A 21,435-nucleotide genomic window follows, 5' to 3' on the forward strand; every position below is an offset into this window, starting at 1 on the left:
TTTTTGCACGCGATTGATTTCTTATTTAACTTATTTCTATATTTTATTCTGTCTTCAGGAATTCACTCTCCTCCAGTATCCGTCACCGGAACCGAACTGCCCAGCCCTCGTTTGGTTTCCATCGTCCTCTTCCAAGATCTTCCGATCAACGACCCTGTCTGGACCCTTATCACGATGACCTGGGGTCAAATCATCACTCACGATATGTCTATGTCCATGGGAACTCGTCAAGGAAGTACGTGCGATAAGTTCAACTTTTTAGAGATCAAATAGGGATAACGACGTTCTCCTTTCGTTCGTGTATTGGAGCAAGTTTCCGCTAGATTTTCTTGTAGTTTGCACACATCACTGATTAATTAGGATTTCGCGTGAAGAATGACTCATTACATCGGCTCACATAAGAAAATAGCTATATACTAATTCATCAATTCGTAAAAAAGCTGGTTTGCTTTATAGGTGTATTAATCCTCAAAAAATGGGCCCTCAAAAAAGTGATTGAGATTCAGTCGTTTAAGAAACTAAAGATTCTCCTTTTTCTCTTGATAGAGCAAATCCTTCGTAAGTGACCATGCTGATCGATTTCAACCCCCTCTCTTTTTGTAGGCTGACTTCCAGTTTTGAGAAGTCTCAAAAATTACAACTGACAGAATTTTTCTCATCTTTGAGAGAATGTATACTTTTTTTTAAAAAAAAAAGCTTTGCAGCGAAAAAAAGTTCGTGAAACATCGAACAAATCATCATAATTTATGCAGTGTAATCCATTTTTCTACTAGAAAAAAATAAATTAAAATAGACATCTCACAAATGGCTAAAATTCAAATTTAATGGTCAAATACTGTCTTAACGAGGGGTATTTTAGAGTTCTACTGACTGTTCCTTAGTAATAGCCCTTTTTATACCAAAATATTCCTCTTATCTTTTTTTAACACCTCTGAAGTTCATTTCAACAAAATAGCGAGTACTTGAATCCTCGAATTTTCAATTTGAATTTTATTTATGCCGGTTAACTTTTTGTAATCGTTGGTATAGTGCTCAAAATCAGGATGGTTTGCGTTAACTCCTTCAGGTTCAACATCGCATCTCAAAAGCTCGCCACTGCACGGAGCGTCCCATAGACTCGAAATCACGAACGCCACAAATTAAAAACGCCTTCAAATACGCGTGTCGGCCATTTCACCAACACCGGAGTACGAATAGTTATCTCCGGCCGTAATTAAATCATCGAAGCTAGAGCCTCGTATTAAAGAGCACGCACAATGCTCCGGGCGCGTTTTTAACATGATTTATTGCCTATTGTTGTTTTACGGCCAGGCACGTCGCATTCATATGTATGCGGCAGAAAAGCTCGACAAAAGAGCAACGTCCTACGGCTCTCTCCGCATTACCCTGGTTTATTACGACTTCGCTCCCATTATAAAACGATTACCGGCTCCGAGTTGAATGAGTTTTCGTTCCCGGCCTCTGATTTCCATACCTCGATTGTGATTTATTTCGGACTACTTCCGGACGCTCGGATTCCGTCTTGCGAAATGAGGATGGATCCGATGATTCCGCCGGTTTTTGACGCGAAAGATCATCACGAAAGGCGAATCGTTGCGCTTTCGAAATACTCATATTGAATTTCCTACCTAATTTTCTGGTCGTAATTACAATTTTACTTTTGTAGTTACGGTCTTAGTAGCAATGCAGCATTTTTTAGGAGCAATGGCAAGCATTGGAAAAAAAAAACATATTGGACGTAGAGTCTAGACTCTGAAAAACATCGACAAGAAAAAATACTCTTGATTCAATCAGATTTAAGCTTATATCAAGAGCCAAGCCTCTTAATTTGAGCGGATTTCCTTTTGATTCAAGCTTAAATCTGATTTAATCAAGAGTCCTTTTTCTTGTCAATGTTTTCAAGAGTCTAGACTATAGATCCAATGTGTTTTTTTTTTTTTTTTTTTTTTTTTTTTTTTTTTTTTTTTTTTTTTTTTTTCAGTGTGGATTTGAGGAACAACCTTTAATGTTACCACAAAAGTAAAAAGATAAAAAGGTCCGATGTAGAATTCACTATACTGAAACAAATGAGTCTGGAGTTCGGTGTGGTAACTGAGTTAGTACCGGTCCAAAATAATATTCATCTTGTGAGATTGAAAAATTTGGACAGCGTTAAGCAGAGAGGGACACAGATTAGATATTGCCCAACTTAACCGGGCAATTTAAATTTTTTACAAGAGAACTTCGGTGTGGTTTCCTTTAAAAATGTTAAGGCATTTGCTTCGTACTATGCAGAAAATTCATTGAAATTTGCACGAAAATCTACACAATAGTTTTCAGATAAAAAATTGAATACGCCAAATTAAATTTGGCAGTACCTGATGTGGCTTGCTTCCTTTCTGCTTAACGCGATCCAAATAGTGGAGGCTCTGGCGTTAATATGTGACTATTGTCACAGATTATATTTCTTGCATTCGGCATCGAGGGTAAAAAGAGACATCATTGTTTCTTTTTCTCTTTTGATTTTTCTTCGTAAGTTCAGAGAAATAAATTTAAATAATAAAATAAAGTGTTTTTTTATGTACTTAATTCTTAAAATATAACACCCTCTCACTTTGTGCTTTTCTTATTTTCTGCAGAGGCTCACTCAACTCACTGTTGTAGCGAGGACGGTCACTTAGCCGAGTACCAGGGTCCCACTTGCTTCCCGATCAAGATCCCCGACAACGACCCTCTGTTCGGACGTTTCAACAGAGACTGCATGAACTTCGTCAGGAGTACCACTGATATCGACACCGGCTGCAATGCTGGCCACACTCCCGCAGAACAGGTGAAGCTTGTGTATTAGAGTCAATACAGAAGCACAACCAAAAGGTGCTGACAAAGAAAACGCACCAAAGCGTCTATATTTTCAAAATAAATACCACGAAAAATAGGAAATGGTTGATTATTTTGGACTGAGTTTATCAAGAACGCACCATGTTGAATTTTGGGAAAAATAGGGTGGTAGGTTTGGTAGGTTTAACCAGTTGTAAGTTTTATCCTGTCAATGATTCAAAGTCAAGAAAAAATATTTTGAACCTGAAAATAGTCGTTAACTTCATCCTTAAAATTGAGTCTGAAGCAAGAATGAACTTCAAACTTCCTATTATGGGTCGATTCGTGATGTGACTTGACGTATTATTGTTGACTTTGGTTCAATGAGTGTCAACTTGAAACTCAGTTGCTCCAAGCTCTACGTATCATTGCGAAAAGAAATACCAGTGGTTGATTCCAAGCACAATATTGAGGAAATCCTTACTTTCTTCAATTATAGTATTTGGTTCTTTCTCGGAACTTCTTGTTTTAAAGTTCAAAATGCCAAAGAAATTTAAGTGTTTTTCTGCAGTATACCATGTTCTGATGTCCAACACAATGTGCTTCTCCCTTGTGGAAGAAGGAAATAAAAATAAAAACCTTTTGAGGGATATCCTCTGAGCTGGAGTCAAGCGGATCAATCCAAATTATGCACAACTGAATTTTCCTGAGATTTGCTTCCGTACTTCATGAAATACGAAATCATTCTTTTTCTGTCTCCCTCTCCAATAATGCTTCTTAAATTTTACCCACTCTTGAATTCAGACTCAAAGGCTTTGAATAACATGGGGTACATGGAACGCATCCCTGTGGATGTGACCTGTGACCAGTTTGACGCGCAGAATCTGTTTTTGCACGTGTTGTTGAATAAAGGCGAAAAACACACGGTTTCTTACTTAAAAGTAGATTATGTGAGCACAGTGTGTTACCAACAGTTCTTTCATCTGAGGGCAACCTACGTTTGTCAAATAGAAGTGTTAAAAATACACCGAAAAAAGAAACTCCGGCCATGGAAGCCGTAGCTACGGGTTACATACACATACCGTCCGTGTTCCGGGGTCAGACGCCAAAAGCTCCGGACGCAGCACCCGGAGCAGTAAATGCTACGGTTCTAGCACCCGGAACTTTCAACCTATGAGCCCGGAACAGAAGGTATGTCTATAAAGTCCGTAACTTTTTTTTCAGTGTTAAGTCAAATTATCCGTTTTAAGTATTCGTTATTCTAAACTAAATTGCACATTTCGTGACTACAATTTTTTTTTTTTTTTTTTTCGCACAGTTGGTTGTTGTGACTCACTGGATGGACGCCTCTTTCGTCTACGGCTCAACCGATGAGATGGCCCGCAGACTGCGTGAATTCGTTGGCGGTCGCTTGTTGACGGAATTCAGGTACGGACGCCCATGGCCTCCAGCGGCCCAGAACAAGAGCGCCACCTGCGACACCCAGAGAGAGGAGGAACCTTGCTACGAGTTTGGTAAGTCGATTTATCTCTGCTGTCTTGTCTCCTTCCACTCTTAAAGGCGATGATCTGGACAGAATGGATCAGTTGCGCCAGTCACAGAAACGTGTTTTGATGCTTGATTCTTACAGATAAGCTAAAAATAATAAGATGTGTCCAAACAGCATCTTTCTCCGTTAAATATCAACCGAGACATCGCTTAGGAGAATTTGCCTCGTATGACACAATCACACGCTTGAATGTGGAAGCCATCGGCCCGATGCCTGAATTTTTCACGTGTCGCGCAAAATTCAGCAACGATTCTCAGCGACTATCGGATCATGTCGGATTTTCCTGAGCTATTTGAATAGATTTGATACACACGTGGATGAAAATAAATCGAATTTGCGAAATTTACACACACATTTGGCACACTTTATTTTCATGTCATTTTACCAAAGCAACCATTACAATATCATTACAGCACTATTTCTAGTGAGGATGGTCAATCCACATAAATGTATCATAAATTGATCAACCTCTACTGTGCAGCGTCTCTAGTTGCTAATCATATGATTTTGCCCTGCAGGTGACACCCGTGCCAACCAAAACCCACAGTTGACCGTCCTGCAAATCATCTTCCTCCGAGAACACAACAGAGTCGCCACCGTTTTGGCACACATCAACCCCCACTGGGACGACGAAACCCTCTACCAGGAAGCTAGAAGAATCGTCATCGCCGAATATCAACACATCAACTACTACGAATGGTTGCCTATCATCCTTGGTAAGGACAACTATCTCCTTTCCCGATATTTTTACTCGACCTATAAGAGATGCTCCTCTTTCAAAAACCCGTTGTGTAGGCGGGTCCTGTAAATGAACAGTAATTAATTAGAATTAGACACAGAGATTGGTGATTAGAACGCACGATAGACTCGTTAAGTTTTGAAAAATCCCGCTCTAGTAGCATTGACTACCGAGTCGAGACTAAAAATGTAGAAAAAAGGGAGCACTTATTTGTTCAAAGTAAAATTCATGTAAAGTGCATATTTAAATTTTAAAGAAAAATTGGAATAAAAATTCGTTATATTCTAAAATTATTTTTTATTGGTGATCAACACAAAATAAATTGTAATATATTTGACGAAAAAAAACTACAAATATTGGTCATTTTTAGGTAATAAATTTAGTAAGCTTTTCTGGTGTAGCGTTAAAGTCTCCAAAATTGACGTATTTCTATCAAACGGAACTAAGCGCCGTCGGGGGAGGAAGGGAGAAGGGGCTTGGATTGGCGGTGTTGCGGAACGCGAGCTACCGAGATCCTAAACTCGAAATAGCTCATTCTACGGCGCTTAGTTCCGTTTAACAGAAATACGTCCGAGTAAAGCACGCTTCTCTATATTCTGGTACCAATAACTCAATGGAATAAGTAACATTATGCATGAAAGAACCACTGTTTCTGCTTAATTTTAGAGACAACGTATGTGCCGTTAGTTTTTCTGTGCAGATACATGCTAGAACTGCTAGAATGCAGTCTAATAATACAGAGTGATCCAGGGTTAAACGGCCAGAATGCAGGAGCCGAAACACCCCCAAACTCCTTCTTTAGATTGAGATTTCGATTTTTTTTAGATCATTTATAAATTTACAGCATAAAAGTACAGGGGAGTACAAATATTCATGAGATTTGGTCCACAACCGTTGCCAAAATTCAGGAAAAACGATTTAATTTCCGAAATTTTGGGGAGCTGCAGCTCCGACTGGGGGCACTTTTGGAAAAAACATTTAACAACAAAAAAGTCTTATTTTGACCCTTAGAACACGCCTCTGCAGTCTGGCCGTTTAACTCTGGATCACCCTACTTATTGCAATCTATGCTACTTGGGGAGTTGCACTAAAGATTTTTTTTTGTTTATGTCCCTGCGAGGCGATTATTGAAAGTTATGGACAAAGCTATAGACAAAGAAGACATAAGGAATATAGAGCGATCCTATTGGTTGAAATGGGTGTTTCTTGTAGACTAAGGGGTTAAATGATGGACTCACTATCGGGTTTCTCGTGGGTATTTAATTACTGCTTAGTGCCTGACCGAAAGCTTTAAATTTTCATGTAATCAGGTACCGACAACATGGTGAAATTCGGTTTGATCCAAGACCCTGCCCCAGCCCACAAGGACTATGTCAACGACTACAACGACCATGTCGAACCCAACACCATCAATGAACACGCCACAGCCGGATTCAGATACCTCCACTCCTCCATCCAAGGATACTTCCAGTAAGTCACTCAGCTCTCATTCCGAAAATGTCTCCGGAAGACTCGTCCAGAAGCCTTACTACTTTAAAGTACTTGCTACTTTTGGCAAGCCTAATACTTTAAATAATATAGAATAGTTGCAATTGATGAGGATGCGAATACATTGTTCTAAGTAAAAGTATGCGAGAAACAGTATACGATCCATCATGTTTAAATCCATAAAGAGAATCCTCAAAGGTCCAGACAGAATTTCTCTCTTTGTGCTTTGGAGAATAGTCTTTCTAGGAGATAGTCTCATAGAAAACTTCTATCGGTGTTTGGAGGGGAAATACATGACAAGTCATTTATATGGATCTAAACGAAACAGGTTTATTTCTAATTCTAGCCCCCATGTAGATCCGCATTGACTTACACTCCATTTCTGTATTAAATTTGACATTTTTCGTTTCAGCTTGTTCAGCGAATACCGGCAAAGACCAGAAGTAACGGTGAGGTTATCCGATACCTTCAACCGACCAGAAATCATCGAAGATGGAGACAACATGGACTCCCTAACCCGAGGTCTCTCCACTCAGAGCCAAGAGGAAATCGATCCCTTCTTCACTGCTGAGGTGAGTCATTACATCTCACATTCATATTGGCGGGGTCAGGGAGAGTTTTGCCTTAGTGACACACAAAAAAAACAAATTTTCCGTATATATGTTTTTTTTTTCATCAAAAATTTTAATTTGAAGGGGATTTTTCTTCAAAATTTCGTAATTTACGTCAAAAATGATGCAATTTTATTTTGACGAGGCTGACGGATGCATTTGCTTTTCCTGTCTCAGATCACTAACTACTTGTTCACTTGACACACAAAAAACAAATTTTCTGTAAACATGTTTTTTTCTTCATCAAAAATTTTAATTTGAAGGGGATTATTCTTCAAAATTTCGTAATTTCCGACAAAAATGATGCAATTTTATATTTGACGAGGCATGACGGATGCATTCGATTTCCTGTTTCAGATCACTAACTACTTGTTCAGGAATGGAAAGCCTTTCGGTCGGGATTTGAGAGCCATCGACATCCAGAGAGGCAGAGACCACGGTTTGGCCAGCTACAATGACGTCAGAGAGTTCTGCGGCCTCCCAAGAGCTTACAAATTCCAGGACTTTGCCGATTACATCACCCCCGAGGTAAGATCACATCACATCCACTGTGGTTTTTTTCTAGGGATGGACGATTATAGAAGCCTTCCGGGAGGAACCCAATCGAAGACCTGCTTGGGCAACCGATCATCTGCCATCCTTCGCACATGTCCATACCAGACCAACTGCTTGGACCTGATATCGTGCACGATGTCCTTTTCCACACCCATTATCTCGCGTACCCTTTCATTGCGGATACGCTCTCTTCTCGATATCCCAGCAGACCTTCGCCAAAAGTCCATCTCGGTTGCCCTAAGCATGTCTTCAGTTCTTTTCTTAAGTTGCCAGACCTCACTCCCGTAAGTTACGATACTCTTCACGATGACGTTGTAAATTTTCCTTTTGGTCTCCTTGGAGATACTCTGGTCCCAGAGAACCCCATTTAGCATCGCGATAGCTTTCCTGCCTTGCACATTCCGATCTTTAATGGCCCGATCCAAATTTCCGTCCTTAGTTAACCGAACTCCGAGATATTTATACTCTTCACAGTCCAGGATCTTCCGGCCATCCTCCAGTTCAATGCTTTGCTGATCACCACCGATAACCAACTTCTCCGTCTTAACCACATTTACTTCCATTCCCCACTTTCGGTATACTTCCACTAGCTTCCGCGTCATGTAATTCGCATCTTCTTCGTCCTGAGCTATTACCACCTGATCATCAGCAAAGCACAGAGTATAAAGGGTGCCATCTTCACGTAGCGGGACGCCCATTCCCGAACAGCATCTTTTCCATTCCTTTAAAACTTCTTCCAGGTACACTTTAAATAAGGTTGGCGACAAACAACACCCTTGTTTCAGTCCTTTAGTAATTAAAAACCCCAACGATAACTCCCCATGCGATTTAACCCTAGAGAAAGCCCCACCATAAAATTCCTTAATAGCACTAATTAGTCCCCCACTAAAACCCCTTTTGTTCAAGGCTTCCCAAAGTTTCATCAATGGCACACTATCGTAAGCTTTCTGGAGATCCACAAACACTAGATGTAATTCCTGGCCAACTCCCTTCTTTTTCTCTATGACGTGGATGATGGTAAATAAGTGATCAATCGTTGACCGACCGGCTCTGAAACCTGCTTGCTCTTCCGCTTCATGTTCTTTCCACTCCTCTTCAATTTTTGCTTTCAAGATTTTTCCATACACTTTGCTCAGGGTACCTGCAACCGACAGTCCTCTATAGTTATCACACTCATCTTTTCTACCCTTCTTCTTGTATATAGGTGACACCCAAGACTCTTTCCATTCTGTCGGTACCTTTCCACCGTCCAAGCAATCTTGCATCAGGTATCTCAACCGTTGTGAAACAGCTTGCAGGTTCCACACTTGATCAACTCAGCAGGGATATTTCCCGGACCTGGAGCTTTATCGTTCTTCAGCTCTCGTACGGCCTTTACCACGTCCTCCATATGGATCTCCAAGTTATGATTATCGTTAGTATACTCCAAGCTTACGCCTCCATCTTGAAATTCAGGTCGCCTTTCTGTCAGTAAATTTTTAAAATACCCCTCCAGTTTATCAATGGATATCGGAGATATTAAGTCACGCTTCATGTCCCTTCGCAGCCCTTTCAGCAACTTCCAGCTCTCAGTGCTTTTCCTTCCTCTATGTACGTGTCTATTTTGTTACAGCTCCTCTCCCAAGATTCGTTCTTTTTCTTGGTTATGAGCCTTCGTACCTGCGTCTGAGCTTTTTTATACGCCTCTTTGTCTTCTGTTTTTTTAGAGGAAAGGAACTGATGATATTATGGATTATATTTTGCAATAAGGAGCCACTAATAGTGGTCCACTATGTCTAGCTCTCCCACACAAACATACATCTGAATAGGGTAACCAATGGCATGTATGTTGTTTCTAAAATGGGCCAGAAATAGTAGTTCCTTATTGCAAGATGTAATCCATATCATCAATCTATCGATTGGAAACCGAACAATCGACCATTTGAAGATAATTGGAAAGCAAAGCTATTTGCGATTTTAACTCGTGGCACACTTTCAAAGGTATTTTAAGATGTTCCTCGGTCAAATTTTATGTAATGATACCGGCCTGTTGTGGGCCGATTACTGAAATTGATAGACAAGGCGATAGACAAAGAAGTCAGAGGGAGTATGGAGCTATCCTATTGGTTGAAATGGGTGGTTTCTATGGGCTCAGGGAGAAAATTATGGAATAACTATGGAGTCCCTCGTGAGTTGCCGTTACTTAGTCTATTATCTACCTCCTTTGTCCATTGCAATCACCGGATTCTACCAATGGGATCCCTCCATATCTCTTTTGTCTTCTTTGTTTATAGCTTTTTCTGTCAAGTTCAAATATCGGCCCGCAGACGCACAAAAATAATGTGACACTCGTGACGTACAAAATGAATGCTCGGCAACTCTTATTTGGACGTATTTCTACCAAATGGAACTATGTGCATTGAGACATGAGCCCTGAGACCCATAAGAATGTATGCATAATAGGGCTCACGTCATAATGCACATAGAGCCAGTAAGACAACGAACAGAAATACGTCCATCTGTCCTAAAATTCAGAAATTATGAATGAGCATCTAAACAAAGGATGAATCAAAGCACAACGCCATGTGTTTTCTCCTTAAGATTTCACAAGGATAATAAACCACACCACGGGAAGTCTGAAAATCGACTCCTGAACATAATATATTTGTTTTCTATTAACATCGGTTAAATGGTAAAAATACGAATGACGTCATCTGTATAAACAAACTTCCATTTGATCTATATCTAAACCACTTGTTAATTTCTCGTTGAGGAGTTGATTTCAAAACTTCCCGTTCAGTGAATTGTTTTCCGTGTAAGATTTTGAAGAGAAAACTACCGTGCTGAGGAAAAACAACTTATGAGCCTTCAGGCGTTGCTAAATTCCTATTGGTAAACCACGAATTTTTGGTAAAATTTTTAAACAATGATCCCCTAATTTTTCAGATAATCGTGTTCGCAATGTCGCCTAAAGCTCCTTAAAATTTCACGGAATAATATACATAGCTTACCTCAAACAAATAAATGAGGAGGGAATTAACTCCTCAAACATAAACACTTCATCGAGGGAAATTTCGCAATTTTTGAATGTTCATACGGCGTTTTTGCCTTACCACGGCAAAAAACATGTGACGTTACTTTCTAATCACGAATTTTTGGTAAAATTTGTAAACATTTTCCCCTAATTTTTTAGATAATCATGTTCACAGTGTTGCCTGAAGCTCCTTAAAATTTCACGGAATAATATCCATAGCTTGCCTCAAACAAATAAATGAGGAGGGAATTAACTCCTCAAACATAAACACTTCATCGAGGGAAATTTCGCAATTTTTGAATGTTCATACGGCGTTTTTGCCTTACCAAGGCAGAAAACATGTGACGTTACTTTCTGCCTCAGACCTTGTCTATTGGCCCATTGATTGCAGTGGCGTGGCGTGAATTGCGATTTATCGATTGTTACGTCATTCAAACCTATGAAAAAAGATCGATTATCAAGGTCACCCTAGTAATCGATTCTGTACCATAGCTTTAAATGGCGAGATATCGATAATCGATCATTCACGCCACGCCACTGATTGATTTGTCGGTTATTGAATCGTCATCTGCAGTGTTGAAGTTCCGCCTTAATTTGTATTCCTCTATATCTCCTTTCAACTTCACTTCCTCTCTTTTGCAGAGGATCGAGAAATTGGAATCCCTGTACGCTAGCGTAGATGATGTCGACCTAAGTGTGGGAGGATCTCTGGAGAGACACATTGAAAACACACTTCTCGGCCCGACCTTCTTGTGCCTGTCCCTGGAACAATTCTACAGGACGAGAGTCTCAGATAGATTCTTCTACGAACAGCCTCACTCACCAAACACCTTCACCCCAGGTGCGTATAATAAGAGCTCTATATCTAATCAGAAAATATGAAAAAAATATATTTGGTATCTATACACGTTTGGTACGTATACATACTCTCCGCTTCGTCGAATCCATACCCTACGCTTTGAAAGGGTTCATTTATAGAATGAACTCCATATGCAATAGGAACCACAATTTCTGACTTCGTTTAGGAACAACGTATGTACCGTTAGTTTCCTTATGCACACGAGAGTTTTCACAGATAAGCAAGAAAGTATAGTTCCGAATAGCAAAATGCAGTCCAAATGATTACCTGCATTGTTCAGCAACGAGAGAGTCACACGTAAAAGTCGCTTCACTTGCATGCTTTTATTTAAAATTATTTATAAAAATTTCTAAATAAAGAGAGGAAAATTAGTTGGGTTTTATGTAATGTCTTATATTTGAAATGACAATAATTCCGACAAGCTCTACACAGACTTCAATATGATAATTTGAAAACCGCTGATGCCGCAAGTTTGAATAACCAGATCAAACTAAGTGCGGCCGGCGGCGCGAGGCTGGCGCGTACAGTGCAAACTGCAGACTAGCGCCTTACAAGTCTGCAGGATACTGCGTGCATTACGCGTACAGCACGGTGCGCGCCACGCATAGTATAGCGCCTTACAAGTCTGCAGGATACTTCATGCATTGCGCGTATACCACGGTGCGCGCTCAAGTCGTATTTTCTTGGTGCCGAACCTACCTTGATGTTCACTATTTCCGAACAGCGCACACCGCGAGCTTGCAATTCTAGGATTGCAAATCCTGGGATGGAGAATGAATTTGTTAACATTTTGTTAAGGCTCATTTAAATTTTTTAACGATGTCCATTGCTACAAGGGTACATTTTCACCATCCGAAGAAAATGTCTTTTGCGTGAAAGATTATTTTTTCCAAAATTAAATTGAAAAAAAAAAAAAAAAAATTAAAATTTGTCATTGATGACGCAGATACATTTTTATGAATTTAAAAAAACTTCCAAACGATCATCGTATTTACGTTCATAGTTTTGACGAATATTGCCCATACTCATCCAGATAACAGCACATGGACAGGTGCACAAATTCTCTTCAGATCACTGTATTTTAAAAAGTTCACGGCCGAAGTAAATCAGATGCTCTCTAGCGAGAGAGATTGTGCTAGGGAGGAAAGCTATAACGATGTTGAATGGAATCCTTTGGGATCCGCAGATTTTCAAAAAGAAAAAGAGGAGAATTTACAGCGTTGTAGTCAAAAATATTTTTAAGTATATATATGTACTTAATTCTGATTTTGTCTTTTGCAGAACAACTGAACGAAATCAGGAAAGCATCGTTGTCAAGATTATTGTGTGACAACAGTGATAATATCCACACAATGCAGCCTAAAGGTTTCATCAAAGTTTCTCAATCGTAAGTTTCCTTTTCCAATCTTTCGTGGTGAAAATTAATTGAATGAAATTAAAGCAGAGTGGAATAAGAACTTTTTTCGTTGAACCACCCTAGGAGAGTGACAGAACACGTCATTTCAAAGCACTACGTTGAACATTTGAGTGACAAAAAAGAATTGGATAGGGAAATTAGAGAAGACAACTTTCATTTCATATTGAACCAAAAATTTTAGCGCCCGGGCAGAACGTGTTCATTTATCCTAACGCACGAGATTCAGCCACTGAAATATGATTCTGAAATGTACTCAGCGAATCCGATTTAGTCTTCATCAAAAACTATGTTTAATTAATATTATCTACGTATTCCTGTCATGGTCCAAGAATTAGGGGATAAATTTGCAGATTACGAGAAAAATAAATTTTGATGCCCATTACTGCATATGAATTTTTTATCTCATGGCAAATTTGTTCGAAGGTAACTCTGATAAATAGCAAAAAAGGACGATTTAGATGTATTCCGAGCTATCACCGTTCCAGTGATAGACCATTAAAATTGATTCTACATATGAAACTGATACAACATACTTTGTTGATAATATGAAAACTTGTAAATTAGACTTGAAGTAACCGGAGCAAAATTTGTGGAAACATCACCCAAGTAGCAGTGATTGCAACAAATTTAGATTACATACTAAAATTTTCGCTGCCGAATTGAAGTGTTTCTATTGAAACGTATTGCAATTAAATTTGAGTCAGCCGAATACCTAATTGAAAATTGAACTAACATTTCTTTGTTTTGCTCAATGCATATCTTTATGATCCATGGAACTCATTTTCTTGGTTATTTAAAATCAGTATTTGTTGACCGAATGACGTGAAAATATTGCAATTTCATGATAGAAAATTGCAGTTTTATGGCAAAAAGTGTAATTCCATGATAAAAATTAAAATTTTATTTCCTAAAATTTTACTTCATTTCAGTATTTTCTCTGCGTTTGAGGTTTAAAAAAAATATTATACTTCTACCCGTCCGAAGTATTTTCTCTTTTTCAATCAATATAATTTATTTGAGGAACTTTTTTATTACAGGAATCCATTGTTGGCTTGCAACGAGTACAACCACATCCCCGCACTGGATCTGAACTACTGGAAGGACGAACACGCTCCTTACGGATACGGCAACGAATACAAAAAGAAATAGGATGTTTTTTCACTAATTTAATAACCTCCTTAGACTCAAGACCACTTTTAGCTCTCTTTGGAGATATTCATTTCGTTTCTCTCACAATGTGTGCTACATAATTTTGACCAATAGAACAATATATCTAAGACGCAGATAGTATTACAAATGCGTAGCCAGTGCTCCAATATTTTCGAGCTATATCGTCACTTTGCATAAAAAAATCAAATTTAAAAAGCCTGACAGATAATTTTTAATAGACGAATTTGCATCAAAGGCGGTCAGACTTTTGATTCCTATGATATTTATTTCGGCTTTGGTAGGAAATAATATTGACCAAAATTTAGATGTTTTTCAATCCAGTTGAGAAATTTTGTTGATTTTTAAAAAGAAGGGTTACTTGTTACGAAACATTTGGTCGTATCATATAACCACACAGGGTCCTATCCTCTTGAATATTCCCAACCTTACAACCTAACTTAAAAGTAGAGTGCATCGAAACAATTAAGGGCGTGCTATTTAAAGAAAAAAAAGTTCTAGATGACCATTAAAACTTAGCAAATCATGATCAGAAATTACTATTTTACAATGTACGTGACGATGTAGGTCTAAAATGTATCAATGGTGTTTCCTTTAGAATCAGTCTCCAATGAGAGCTCTAGTGGTCTAATTTTAGGGAGAAATTGCGACTTTTCATCTCATCGAATCAACCAGTTTCATCAGTCATTTTTTAAACTTACTGTCTAAGTAGTGCTAAGAATATTTTGTTCTTTTTTATGTTATTCTTAGGCCGTGTGATTAACTGAATTTTGGCGTAAAATGTACAGCGGGAAGTTTTGAATTCACCCTGCGGCGTTTACTCCGGGGTGCGGTGCCATTATCAAAATGCCTTGTTAAAGCATCTGAATTTTCAGCGAATATGATCCGCAGTTCGCGTTATCCTCTAAGCAGAAGTACGATATGAAACTCAGACAATTAAAGACGCCTTTAAAAAGATCGGAAAATTACTGATTGGGAAGGACACTCCCGAACAGATGAACAGTAATATCAATGTTACTCATTTCAAAGTTACCAGAATGCCCGAACGGTGCACATTAAAGTTACCCACGAATAGAAACCATCTTGTAAGATGGAGGTTATTCTGCTAATTATAAATCAAAAATGTTGAGACTTAAATTGCTAGAAGGTTACCATAAATACTTAAGAAAAAATTTCATAAATGCGAAAGCCTGATCTGCAGATGCAACAAGGCACTGTCTAAAGACGTTGTTGATCAACTTCGTCCTAATTGCTCAAAACTTAAAAATTCCCTTGATCAAATGGTAAGTGTTAAGTCAAATTAGGATCTAGAGTGTAAGACATGTTACCCATTTTGGAAGTGTAAATAGAAAAGGGGCATCGATCGAATTAAAAAAAAAAAGAAAAAATGCAAATTATTTTGAGGTCATGTTCATTGATGCTCGGTGCAAAAGTGTCATTCTAGTTAGATTAATTAGGCCATTTATTATTTATACTACAACTTGGCCAGTTGATAGGTCATTTAATTTAACTTGCGAAATCCCTACGTTTGCAAGGTATCTGCAAGGTAGAGCAATTGTTAATTATTCAGTTTAACACTGAATTTCCTGTATAGAAAGAAAGATGATTTTGTTTTAAAAATTTTGTTGTTTCTACTTCAAAATATTTAGACTTGGGACATTTGCTCGTCGTAAAATGTAATCAAAATTATAGGATACCTATGCCAAAAAATTTCTCCCCAAACTTTCAGGTTCCTTGATGCATTACAAACACAGATTTCCAGATTTGAAACGCAAAGGGTGGCAGATTAGTTCGAATGCCACCCAATCTGGTATTCTACCGCTAAAATATTTCGTCGCAAATGATATTCTAGGTTTGAATTTTAAAGTTTATTAAAGCACCAGTCTCCCTTCAAGAAGGTCGTAAGAGCATTTAACAGGTAATTAAAATTGGATGAAGTGTCAAGACGGTTCCTGAATAGTGTTGACAACTGTAACAATCGTGTAATGAATTGATTTGTTTAATTTTAAACCACCAAGTCACACAATATGTTAAAATTACAACAGGTGTGAGCCACAGACAGCCACATTCTTACAACCCAGCGCGTTTTAAAATTTCCAATTTCTAATGCACAATTTCTGATGAAAGATTTGATCATTGAGCGCCTCTTATCACAGCCTGATCCAGATTGAAATCTAATATTACGTTTAAAGGTTTGAGAGAATTTCTTCAGAACTCACAATATGTGCAATCTACTCTTGTATTTGGATGTTCTATTCAAATTCTATCTGAATACTTAAAATTATTATAATAACTGGGTTGGAAATTAACGTTCCCGGAAATATCTCCAAAGAGCCTCTAATTCATTTACCTTAGTTGAAGTCTAGATCAATACAAAAAAGTGAGCCCTCAAACATTTATCTTGTTGATTCCCGGTGCAGGCTACGCTTCAAAGGGAATAATTGTGACCTATCGATCACATAAAAATACGGAGGTAAAATGCTTTGCGTCCTAAATGCTAACTTTCAGGAACCGTCTGCGTTAGGTATTTCATAGGGATGTATAATAAATATAAATACATAACATGTTTTACTTACTTTCTTATAGAGAAATTAGGGTTTAATTGTACATTTCGATTATTATTAACTATAAGACTTCAATTGCTATCATTTAAAAAAAAAATCATCAACCATTCATCTGGTAAAATGTAATCCATTATTCAGACACTAACTCCAGTTCAGGAACTTCAGCTCCTTCTGATAACCATCCAGAAGTCACAAAGTATATACGTGACCTCATCTAAACTTCAGAAACTTAAGTTTTGGAGCCTCATAGAGGACTATTCTTTGTGAGTGACTTCGGCAACAGCAGAACATGTTTACATGCAAGATTACTACCAGTGGCGTGGCGTGAATTGCGATACATCGATTGTTATGCCACTTGAACCTATGGAAAAGGATCGATAAACAGGGTGTTCGCAGCGAACACCTTAATAATCGACTCTTTACCATAGGTTTGAATGACATAACAATCGATGTATCGCAATTCACGCCACGCCGCTGATTATTACCTTATTATCCTGTTCATCATTATTTCATTATTCGCACGTGTATATATTTTCCATTGAAATCCATCATTATCATGTAGATGAATACCATTGCGCATTTAGTTCATTAGGAGTTAAACAATTGCCAAATGTTTAATAAATCCCGTGTTGGAAGCCGAGCATCTGAAAAAAATGGACTACATTTTGCAATTAGGAACTATAAATACCAGCCCGGTTTAAAAACAACGTATGTGCCATTAGTGTCCCTATGCACATATGTGTTTTTTCAAAAGGGACAGAATTTATAGCTCCAAATTGCAAAATGCAGTCCAAATGTAAGGGGCAACACCTTCATTGTTGTGTAAATACTCCGATGTACCTAATTTACCAGCGAAGATGTTGAGGAATCGAAACCCCTCACTTTTCGCGCCTTTAAAGATTAAGTTACCATTTTTAATTTTCTTTTTATAAAAAACTTGAAAAATACACATTGATCCATTATATTGTGTCGTTACTGTTTTTCTTTTTTTTCCAACCCGCGCATAAAATGAAAAGGGGAAATCCCTGGTAGAGAAGGATGAGTTTATTGAATATAATTGAGGGGCTTGGATGACAAGGCGCATAAAGGCAGTTTTTGAAAAACTTGAGAGATTAATGGTTTCCAGTAAAACTATTCTCAATGCACATTTTGTGAAAAATTCGCTCCCAAATTCCAATTTTTAAGCATCGAAAAGTCAGTTTGAACTTTTTTCCCGCCGTAAAGATCCATGTGATTTCGAAACTTCAAACACGTATTACTCGAAATAGCGAAAACTGCACTTATGCGCCTTGTCCGCCAAGCCCCTCATATTATATTAACGAGGGAACATTTCAACCCCACTCCATCATACTTTCATCTTTTACTTTTTATCCCGTCAAGAGATTTATTCAACCCTTCATCGTACCGCGATACCAAAGTTCCTTCATTTCGTCAGGTATGCAATCTGATCTCCGGAGGGTTAAAATAGTTGCTCGAAGTTAAGGCAAACTTTCATTCACAGACCCCAAACAATCCGTAAATAAGAGCACTCATGCGTCTGAAGATTAATATCTATCTGTTTTGTGACGATCGAATTTTGTACACACGCATACGTTTGATGACATATTCAGCCCGTGAGTCAGTGGCGTGATGTGAATGATCGATTATCGATATTTCCCCACTTGAAGGTATGGTAAAGAATCGATTATTACGGTGTTCGCAACGAACACCCTGTTTATCGAGCCTTTTCAATAGATTTCCTAGACAGGCCTAATCAAGCTTAATCTCCACAACTCCATGTTTTCATGGTGACTGAACGTCAACATTTTACGGACTGCATCATGATTTGGTCATTGTTTTACCGTGCTAAGTAAAAACGCAGGAAGGGCGCTAAAGCCAGGATTGTATTTCGCAAAAAGATAATTGTTGCAGAATAATTAAGCAATAGGAGTAATTTAACTAAATAATAAAAGGAACTCAATTCTACATTATAATGGAAAACAATTTGGAAAGTCTCGTCATGTAAATACAGAAGATTCGAAAACGCCTTCAAATGAGGCGTCATACCTCACGCTTACCAGAGAGTTCACATAGTTGTATCCTTGCGCCTTAGCAAGACGATGGAAGCTTATTATTGAAGTAGCGTCCCCGCGTTGTTTTTCGGTTTTCCTGTGCCGCTACTCTAGTTTCGACCGTTAAGGCCGGAGTTTAAGGGCGCTGAAGCCAAGATTGCATTTCGCAAAAAGATAATTGTTGCAGAATAATTAAGCACCAGGAGTAATTTAATTAAATAATAAAAGGAACTCAAATCTACAAAATAATGCAAAACAATTTGGAAAATCTCGTCATGTAAATACAGAAGATTTGAAAACGCCTTCAAATGAGGCGTGATACCTCACGCGTTCCGGAGGGTTCAAATAGTTGTATCCCTGCGCCTTACCAAGGCGATGCTTAGTATTAAAGTAGCGTCCCCGCGTTGTTTTTCGGTTTTCCTGTGCCGCTACTGTAGTTTCGACCGTTAAGGCCGCATTTTAAATGCGCTAAAGCCAAGGTTGTATTTCGCAAATGCATAGTTTTTGCAGAATAATTAAAAATTGAGCAGTATTAGTAATTTAAGTAAATAATAAAAGGAACTCAAATCTGCAATATAATGCCAAAAAATTTGGAAAATCTCGTCATATAAATACAAAAGATTCGAAAGCGCCTTTAATTGAGGCGTGATACCTCACGCGTTCCGGAGAGTTCAAATTGTCGTATCCCTGCGCCTTAGCACGGCGATAGAAGTTTAATATTGAAGCAGCATCCACGCTTGGTGTTTTCGTTTTCCTGTCCCGCTACTGCTGTTGCGACCGTTCAGGCCGTAGTTTAAGGGCGCTAAAACCGGGATTGTACTTAACAAAAAGATAATTTTTGCAGAATAATTAAAAATTAAGAAGCCGGAAAATTATAACTGAATAATAAAAGGAACTCAAATCTACGATATAATGCAAAAAACATTTGGAATATCTCGTCATGTAAATACAAAAGATTCCAAAGCGCCTTCAAATGAGACGTCATACCTCACGCGTTCTGGAGTGTTCAAATCCTTGCGCCTTAACAAGGCAATAGAGGTTTAATATTGAGGCAGCGTCCCCGCTTGGTTTTTTGGCTTTCCTGTGCCGCTCCTGCAGTTTCGTCCGTTCAGGCCGTAGTTAAAGGGCGCTAAAACCTGGATCTTATTACGCAAAAAGATAATTGTTGCAGAATAATTAAAAATTAAGAAGCAGTAATAATGTTACTAAATAATAAAAGGAACTCAAATCTACAATATAATGCAAAAAAATTTGGAAAATCTCGTCATGAACATACATCAATTTGAAACTGAACTTAAGAAGGATAGATACCTCTATCGCTAAGTCGGATAATTTCGAAGGCACCAAGATAGTATTCTAGACCACATACGCCATCTGGGATTTTTAAATTTTAAAATTTTGTATGAAAATTCGACCTCTATGTGAAAAACATCCATTGCCGCCAAGGCTCACAAAAAGGAATCAAACAGGTGCCGAGATAGCATCTTAGACCACATTCACTATCTTGAATTTTTGAATAATGAAAATCTGAGTTGAAATTCAGGTTTTCCGTCAAAAAATACCACGTGGTATTGAGTTTCAAAAAAATTGATCGATCAGGAGTCGCATATCGTACGATAAACGCTACCAGTCAAGTTGCCTACGTTAGTGCGCCTTCAAATTCGTCTGATACTGTGCAATACTTCCGAGGTGATATAGTTGCTCAGAGCGCCTTCAAGAGTTTCGCCTCGACTTGATGGCAGAGGATCACGATTGCCGCCGTCAATACACCCCAGGACGTTTCTTGAAACTCGGTACAAGGTGGCATTTTTTGACGGAAACCTTGAATTCCAACTCAAATTTTCATAATTTAAAAATCCATTATACTGGATGCGGCCTAAAATGCTATCTCGGAGCCTGTTCGATTTATTTTTGTGAGACTTGGTGGCAGTGGATGTTTTTCACGTAGAGGTCGAATTTTCAGTCAAAGTTTTGAATTTTAAAACTCCAAGATGGCAGAAGTGGCCTTGGAGTGCTATCTTGGCAACTTCAAAATTATCAAAAATTGGTAGGTATCTGTCTTAAAAAGGAATCGTCATCAAAAATCTCGGAAAACAATTGAACTTTCGAATGACTGTCAAACAGTAAAAATATTTCATTCTCCATGAAGTATTTTAATGAAACGTCACTATGAGCTGTAAATTCTTAACAATTTCCAAAAATTGCCACACATTTTTTGGCTTAAAGTCATCAATTTTAGTCTGAAGTAATCATCACAATTTTGAAATCGTCGCTTACTTTCTTACCCCAGGCGTTTAAGTCTCCAGAGATGTACATAATGACACTAATTCTACCACACGCATAGGTGGGCATGCGTGAATCTATGCGAGTAACAAAGCTACCTGAACAAGTTGCATTGGTAATATAAATTAGTAACTTCGCAGATCAGCGGGCTGATTATTGAAATCGATAGACTAAACGATAGACAAAGAAGACATAGGGAAAAAGAGCGCAGCGATCCCATTGGTTGAAATGGGTGATTGTTGTAGACCAAGGGAGAAAAGGATGAACTGACTATACGATCCCTCGTGAATTGCTGTTGATTAGTCTATTACTCACTTCATTTGTCCATTGTAACCACCCGCTT

General features: G+C 38.3%; 1 protein-coding gene across 2 annotated transcripts in view; it reads left to right on the plus strand.

Moving 5' to 3' along the window:
• LOC109037115 (peroxidase) overlaps positions 1-17,720 on the plus strand; it is a 205,504-nt gene extending 187,784 nt beyond the window's left edge. For both annotated transcript variants that reach the window (XM_019051617.2, XM_072303071.1), the window contains exons 5-14: positions 59-235; positions 2,619-2,809; positions 4,115-4,310; positions 4,864-5,061; positions 6,395-6,554; positions 6,985-7,144; positions 7,541-7,711; positions 11,394-11,592; positions 12,892-12,997; positions 14,065-17,720. In XM_019051617.2, the coding sequence (XP_018907162.1) occupies positions 59-235; positions 2,619-2,809; positions 4,115-4,310; positions 4,864-5,061; positions 6,395-6,554; positions 6,985-7,144; positions 7,541-7,711; positions 11,394-11,592; positions 12,892-12,997; positions 14,065-14,176 (1,670 nt within the window). In that variant the 3' untranslated portion in view covers positions 14,177-17,720. The remainder of the gene's footprint in view (positions 1-58; positions 236-2,618; positions 2,810-4,114; positions 4,311-4,863; positions 5,062-6,394; positions 6,555-6,984; positions 7,145-7,540; positions 7,712-11,393; positions 11,593-12,891; positions 12,998-14,064) is intronic.
• Positions 17,721-21,435: the final 3,715 nt, after the last annotated feature.

Source organism: Bemisia tabaci, chromosome 8 (genome assembly GCF_918797505.1).
Source record: "Bemisia tabaci chromosome 8, PGI_BMITA_v3".
Lineage (NCBI taxonomy): Eukaryota > Metazoa > Arthropoda > Insecta > Hemiptera > Aleyrodidae > Bemisia > Bemisia tabaci.